Source organism: Nipponia nippon, unplaced genomic scaffold (assembly GCF_047370975.1).
Source record: "Nipponia nippon isolate SJK-2023a ecotype South Korea unplaced genomic scaffold, ASM4737097v1 scaffold_10, whole genome shotgun sequence".
Classification (NCBI taxonomy): Eukaryota; Metazoa; Chordata; class Aves; order Pelecaniformes; family Threskiornithidae; genus Nipponia; species Nipponia nippon.
Genome location: NW_028262291.1, coordinates 1970212 through 1976485, shown reverse-complemented (window position 1 = coordinate 1976485; position 6274 = coordinate 1970212). Strand labels below are relative to the sequence as shown.

The 6274-nt window shown below is 67.6% G+C and overlaps 2 protein-coding genes across 8 annotated transcripts; one reads left to right on the top strand and one right to left on the bottom strand.

Annotated features, from left to right (window-relative positions):
* Positions 1-16: 16 nt before the first annotated feature.
* Positions 17-3306, bottom strand: CYB561A3 (cytochrome b561 family member A3). 6 transcript variants are annotated; one of them, XR_015700891.1, is made up of 6 exons: positions 3175-3306; positions 1648-1853; positions 1374-1582; positions 1150-1304; positions 753-905; positions 17-613 (listed from the first exon to the last, which is right to left on the bottom strand). XR_015700891.1 is itself a non-coding variant. In XM_087741187.1 (6 exons), the coding sequence occupies exons 1-6, from the start codon at positions 3234-3236 to the stop codon at positions 590-592; spliced, it is 813 nt and encodes a 270-aa protein (XP_087597313.1). In that variant the 5' UTR covers positions 3237-3306; the 3' UTR covers positions 17-589. The 6 variants fall into 6 exon arrangements, 4 of the variants coding, with proteins under 4 accessions (XP_087597313.1, XP_087597322.1, XP_087597332.1 ...); XR_015700892.1 differs by having other exon boundaries at positions 17-482; XM_087741187.1 differs by having other exon boundaries at positions 753-909.
* Positions 3265-6196, top strand: TMEM138 (transmembrane protein 138). Of its 2 annotated transcripts, none has more exons than XM_087741377.1 (5): positions 3265-3398; positions 4402-4631; positions 4712-4883; positions 5772-5847; positions 5951-6196. In XM_087741377.1, exons 2-5 carry the CDS (start codon positions 4504-4506, stop codon positions 6061-6063), a joined length of 489 nt encoding a protein of 162 aa, XP_087597503.1. In that variant the 5' UTR covers positions 3265-3398; positions 4402-4503; the 3' UTR covers positions 6064-6196. The 2 variants fall into 2 exon arrangements, with proteins under 2 accessions (XP_087597503.1, XP_087597512.1); XM_087741386.1 differs by having other exon boundaries at positions 3271-3398; positions 4335-4631.
* Positions 6197-6274: the final 78 nt, after the last annotated feature.

The window sequence follows — 6274 nt, the reverse complement described above, 5'->3', positions numbered from 1 at the left end:
GCGGCTGCAGGAGCGCTGCAGAAGCCAGCGGTTTATTACGTGTCCACGAGAGCCCCAGGAGGCTGCTCGGCTGGTCCCGCCATCCAGGGCGGAGGGAGAGGTACAGGCGGCCCGATGAAGGGCAAGGCACAGTGCGAGGATCCCCCCTGTCCCCCACACAGGAGAGGGTCCTGGGGCAGGGGCAGCAGCGCTGCCAGGCACAGCGGGGCTCCTCCGGTGGCTTCTGACCCAACGAGGCTCTGACAGCTCCGGCTGCTGCGTTGAGGGATGGCGCTGCGGGGTCCGGGGAGGGCTCGAGGGCAGCCAGTTTGGCACGGACCGAGGTCCAGGCGCAAGGGGCCAGCTGGACCCAGTGGGAACTGGCAAGCAGAGGCCCGAGGATGCAGGCAGGAGCATCACGGCAACGCCAGGCCACAAAAGAGGCAAAGAGATGTCCTCACCGCAGCAACATCTTTGCCTTAAGGGAGCTGAGCCCGTTCCTCCTGCGGGCAGATGAGCGTCAGGCGCAGGCAGCGGGAGCCCCGGTGAGGGCAATGCGACGGGCTGAGAGCAGGGCAGGCAGGGAAGCGACGGGGCTGCTGTGCAGGCGTCAGCGCTCGGCGGTGAGCAGGGGCTGCGGGGAAAGCGTGGGTGAGCCGGGTGCCTGCAGCCCCCTGCCCAGCCCCCCGGGGCTGTGGTGGGAGGCAGGTCCCCCAGCTCAGCTCCCCAAAGCCACCCTGCGACCCGGCGGGTCCCCGCAGCAGAGCTGGTACCTGGCGAGAGTCCGGGGAGTCAGCGTCGGGGCGCTTCCAGCTCGGCCTGGCCAGGGCACCCAGCACCAGCACCCCAAAAAGGAGGATCAGGAGCCCCAGCGTGTTGGCAAAGACAGCCTCAGCGGGCAGGCGCTTGTACTCTGTTGTCCCATTCTTCCTTGGGAGAAGAGGGGCCAAGAGCTTTTCTGGATGTGCCCAGCCTTCCCCTAAGCCCACGCAAGCCTGTACCCACCCTGCAGCAGGGCGTTGTGCAGGTTAACTGCGCACCTGAGGAGGGAATGGCTTACTTCCCTTCGCCACCCTGTGCTCGGTTTCACTCGATGCCACTTCTGGCACCAAACCCCCCCTAGGCCTCCCTCCCTGCAAGGGCTCTCCCCACGCCTGCCGCGATGCTCACAGGCTGAAGAAGAGCTTCTCGTTGATGCCTGACACGCACGAGGCCACGGACAGCATGAGGATGGTGGAGCCGAAGAAGACGTGGACGGGTTTGTAGAGGGCACGGAGCCAGACAGGAGCCCAGGGCAGCAGGAAGGCGCAGAAGCCCGCGAGCCACTGCAGGGAGGGGAGGTGAGGGCGAGGAGAACAGGGGAACGGGGTGCAGGGGGCCGGGGCAGCACCCACCTGGCAGGAGAAGAGCAGCACGGTGGCCAACCCCAGCCAGCTGTGCAAGGAGTACATGTTGGGCGTCCCGTGGTCGTTGTGGAAGCGAAAAACGGCCGCCAGCCCCAGCACGGCCAGGATGAAGGCTGCCAAGGCCAGGGCGCCGTGCAGCACCTTCCAGGGGAGCTTGGGGCCGCTCCAGGTGGCGGGCAGGCGGTACACCAGGGCCACTGTTGGGTGAGAGGGTCAGGCAGGAGCCGTGCCGGGGTCACGCCGCGCCTCACGCCCCGCTCACCTGCGCCGTACAGCACCACCATGCCCGTCACCATCAGCACCGGGTGCCAGTTGAACATCTGGGTGCTGCCGTCCAAGGCGAAGCCGCCACGCCAACGCTGGCACCAGGCGGTCACGAAGGCCACGCACATGAAGCCCAGGCCACCCAGGAGGACGCAGAAGGGCATGAAAGGCAAATCCAGCATCTCCGCGACGTGATGATGGTGCCTGGGGGAGAATGAGACGTCCGCTCAGCCTCTGCCGGGGCTCTCTGCCTGCGCCGGCTCTCGCCTGCGTGCAGACAGCCCCAGGGAGGAGCCAGACTGAAAGGGGAACCAGGCACCCTGAGGAGGAGCAGCCCTGGACCAGCTGCTGCCTGGCCGGGGAAGGATGCCAGGGCTGGAGCCAGCCAGCTGGGGACGTGCAGGGTGAAACTGGCCCCTGCAGAGCCAGGTCTTTGGGCAGCACCCCAACGTGCCACCCCGGCTCGCTGCACCCCAGCGCCATGCCCAGGGAACAGCAGCAAGGGCATCCTGGTGCCTCCTGTAACCCTGCACCCCCCCCACAGGCCCCCCAGCACGCACAGCCCCCTCTACATCGTTCCCAAGAACCCACCCTCATCCCTTCCCTCCCTCTCACGCATATTTACACTATCTCCATCCCCCCAGCACCTTCAAACCTGCACCCCAGCCCCCCTTCCACCTCCCCACTGGCACCTGCACTCCCTCAACACCCCCCTGGCACCTTGTGCTCCTCCAGCTGCACCCACAGCACCACGTTCACCCCAGCTGGGTGCGAGGAGGAACCCCTATACCCTCCTCACCTGCACCCTGGCAGCCCCAGTATGGCTGCTCCCTCCTGCCTGCTCTGGGCCAGCCCTCGGGGGTTGCCACCGGGGTTGGGGGGGAAACTGCAGGCAACAGCCCCACAACCCTGCCGGGGCTGGGCAGCGGAACAGGCAGGGCCCTGCCCTCGCTGATGCCCTCAGCCCACAAGGCTCGAGCAGGTGACTGGCAGCACCGGGGCTGCGCTCATTTCCCTAATAATTTGCATCTGCCTCCAGAAATAGATATTCATGTGTCCCCCTGGGGCGGGGGATGGCCCTGTCCCCACCCAGGTCAGCCACCCCACGGGACTGTGAGGCAGGAGGTGGGTGGGATGTGGCCCTGGTGCAGCACGGGGATCACGAGCTTGGCCACCCACTCGCTTTGAGACCTTGCAATGCCCGCCACGACGCTCAGCGGCCCCATGGCTCCCCCAAAGTCTGGGCCCCATGGCTTCCCCGGGCCTGGGGACACAGGGCCTGGCCCCACGGCTCCCCCAGACCTGGTGACACAGAGTCTGGCACTATAGATGCCGCAACACCGAGAACACAGGGCCCAGCCCGTCGGCTTCCCCGCGTCTGGGGACACAGGGCCCGGCCCCGGGGCTCCCCCGAACCCGGAACACAGGGCCCCGCGGCTCCTCCCGGTCCCGGGAACACGGAGCCAGCCCCACAGCTCCCCCGGTCCCGGGGGAAGCGGGGCCCAGCCTGGTCCCGGGGCCGTACCTCAGCCCCGCCCGCCGCCCGCCGGGCCCCGCCGCCCCCTCGGCCTCGCCGGGTGCCTCCATGTTGGACGGCGCCGCTCTGGCCGCTCGCCTCGATGGTGGCTCCTGTCCAACCCACCCGGGCCAGAGACCAACGAGAGCGGAGGCCAGAGCGGCCCCCCCGCGCTTCCGCCCCCGCCTTGGTGGTTGCGCCGTTGCCGTGGAGACGGAAGATGGCGGCCGCAGGTCAGCGCTCGCCCGCTCCCGGGGTGCGGAGGGTGGGACACGGCGGGGACCACCGGCACCGACAGCCCCGGGGGGGGTGTCGGGATGGGGGCGAGAGCCGGGGCTGGGGGGCACGGCGGCCTACGGGAGCGACTGCTCGAGGCGGGGGGGCCCGGTGGTGCTGCGGCCTCCTTAGGGCCTGGGGTCAGGGGCTCGCTGGGGACCCAAGAGGGGACGCAGAGGACATCGGCGTGGTGGCTGTGTGCAGGGGGGTGGTGTGGACCTGGGGATGGGGGGAGCTGCCCCCTTTCCCTCCCCCCGCCCGCCCTGTCCAGCCCTGCGGCTCCCTTTCAGAGAAGGGAGACCTCAGCACAGCACCCTCCTGCCAGGACACGGGGGAGCCCCGCTTCTCCTGGACCCCCCAGTCCCTCCCAGCACCACCTTACCTCTCTCCGTGTCACGTCCCCAGGCAGCGCAGGCCCCGGGCTGGCTGTCAGCGGTGGGAGAAGCGGGCAGGAGGGCTCTGCCTCCTCCCTTGGCCCCAAAGTGTGCCCTCGTCCCCTCTCCGACCCGTGCCCGGGGTGGGGCGAAGGAGAGCGATGCTGGGCCACGGCGTGCCCAAACCTGCCCCCGTGGCGTGGCCTGACGGAGCCATCGGCAGCTTTAGGGTTTGTCCGGCGTAAGAGGTGTAATAACCTGCCTGGACGCTGCTCCCCGGGGACTCGCACGTCTCCCTCATCCCTGAATTTCTTCCCCTCTGTTTCCCAAGATTGGGGCAGCTGTGAGGGTGGGAGGGAGAGACCGAACCTGAGCCCGCTGCGTGGTGAGAAGAGAGGGGAGACGGCTTATTTGTGAGAGCCCAGCCCACAGACCGGGGCAGAGCACGGCTCTGAATCGATGTGCTAGAAGCTGGCAGGAGCTGCCGTTGATTTGACCTTCCGTTGGGTTTCCTGGCAGAGGAGGTTTGCGAGGTGCAGGGGGGTGCATCCCACTCTGCCGAATGAAACCTCCGCTCCCCCTCCAGGTCCCGGCTGTAGGGAGCGGCGACGCTGAGCCCCTCGGCTCCGAACCATGAGCTGGCTTTGCCGCTGCTGGGGCTGAGGGCTCCAACCCCTGGAGAAGAAAAATGCTCCAGACCAGCAACTACAGCCTGGTGCTGTTCCTGCAGTTCCTCCTGCTTTTCTACGACCTCTTCGTCAACTCCTTCTCGGAGCTGCTCCGCACGGCGCCCGCCGTCCAGCTCGTCCTCTTCATGTGAGTGCCAGGCGGGCGTAGCGGGTGGTGCGGTGGGGCAGGAGGGCTGGGGGTTTCACCACCTCTCTCTCCTCCTGCAGCATCCAGGACATCGCTATTCTCTTCAACGTCATCATCGTCTTCCTCATGTTCTTCAACACCTTCGTTTTCCAGGCCGGATTGGTCAACCTCCTCTTCCACAAGTTCAAGGGGACCATCCTGCTCTCGGGGGCCTACCTGGCGCTCAGCATCTCCTTCCACGTCTGGGTTATGGTAGGCTGGGGCGGGCTCGGGGCTGCTGGCTTCTCCCGAGGGTGGGCAGCGCAGGCAGCGCAGGCAGCATGGGCAGCGGTCTGCTTGCTTTGCTGGCCACAACCCGCTGCTCCCCTGAGAGGAAGGCCACGATCTACCATCCCAGGGACAGTTCAGTGTCCCCCTGCGATTCCTTTTCCCGTAGGGATCAGGCTGGAAGGGAGCTGCCTCATCCTGATCCCTTCCCTAAAGGCCGTGACCTGCCGGAAAATCCTCTTTCCCCGGGGGAAGCCCCGCAGCTCCAGCTCCATGCTGGCACAGAAGCCCGCGCTGGGATAATCCCCGCCGAAGTCCGTGACAGCGGCTCCTGATTTACCTGGGATTAATCCCAGCAAACGCCAGCGCTCAGAGCCTGGGGGCAGCGCCCTCCCCACTGGCACCGAGGGCTCAGGGGGCCCGGCTCTGTCCTGGCAGCGTCTTCCCCTTCCTTCCCCCCGACTAAACTCCCTCCTGTCCCCTCTCCCAGCCCCAGACCCCCAGGAGCAGCCCACCCGCCCGGCCCACCCTCCTCCATCAGGATCTCGTCCCCCTTCCCGGCGCTCAGAGCTGGGCCGGGGGCTGCCCCACACCAGGGTGCCCGAGCGGGCAGCCGCGCCGGTGCTGCCCGCGCCGTCCGGGCAAGGGATTGACGGGGATTTGCAAGGATCTGAAGTCTGAAGCTAGAATAGGTCCCGGCTCGCTGGCTAAATCCCCTGAGCCGCTTAATCTTTGGGGTGGGGGGCTGCTCCCCCAGCCGGCAGCGTCGCCCCAGGCCTGCGTGCAGCCTTGGAGTCGGCAACACATCCGTGCTGCCTCCAAACTAACTCACGGGTTATTCCCGGCTCCCGTCTGTCTGTCCATCTGCCTCAGAACCTGCGGTGGCGGGATTCCAGCCGTTTCATCTGGACCGAAGGCCTGCAGACCCTTTTTGTTTTCCAGCGGCTGGGTAAGGCCTGGTGGTCGCAGGGTCCCTGGCGGGGTCCTGCCCCTTTCGGGGAGCCTGCGGGGGCGAAAGCGGGGGCCCACCCTCACCCCCTTCCCTCCCGCAGCGGCCGTGCTCTACTGTTACTTCTACAAGAGGACGGCGGTGCACCTGGGCGATCCCCTCTTCTACCAGGACTCCCTCTGGCTCCGCAAGGAATTCGCGCAGTTCCGCGGCTGACGGCTCCCCTCGGGCTCTGGATCCCCCCCGTCGGCTCGCCGGCAGCTCCTGCCGTCTCTCTGCACTCCACAAGACCCCGCTGGGGACAGCTCCGGCTCGGCCACCTTCCTCCTCTTCCTCCCAGGGACCAGCCTGTCCGCCAGTGCCGGCACAGCTCCTGCGGATGCCGGGAGGCTCGCCGTGCGTCCCGGCTGCGCGGCGGGAATGTCCC

Bases quoted from the DNA above. Each gene is read 5' to 3' on its own strand.
- CYB561A3 (XM_087741187.1), bottom strand. From the start codon at position 3,236: ATGGAGGCACCCGGCGAGGCCGAGGGGGCGGCGGGGCCCGGCGGGCGG. The intron at 1,854-3,174 runs GTACGGCCCCGG...ATTCTCCCCCAG, and splicing joins GGGCGGCGGGCGGGGCTGAG to GCACCATCATCACGTCGCGG. The intron at 1,305-1,373 runs GTGGGTGCTGCC...CCCTCCCTGCAG, and splicing joins TGCTGCTCTTCTCCTGCCAG to TGGCTCGCGGGCTTCTGCGC.
- TMEM138 (XM_087741377.1), top strand. From the start codon at position 4,504: ATGCTCCAGACCAGCAACTACAGCCTGGTGCTGTTCCTGCAGTTCCTC. The intron at 4,884-5,771 runs GTAGGCTGGGGC...CATCTGCCTCAG, and splicing joins CCTTCCACGTCTGGGTTATG to AACCTGCGGTGGCGGGATTC. The intron at 5,848-5,950 runs GTAAGGCCTGGT...TCCCTCCCGCAG, and splicing joins TTTTGTTTTCCAGCGGCTGG to CGGCCGTGCTCTACTGTTAC.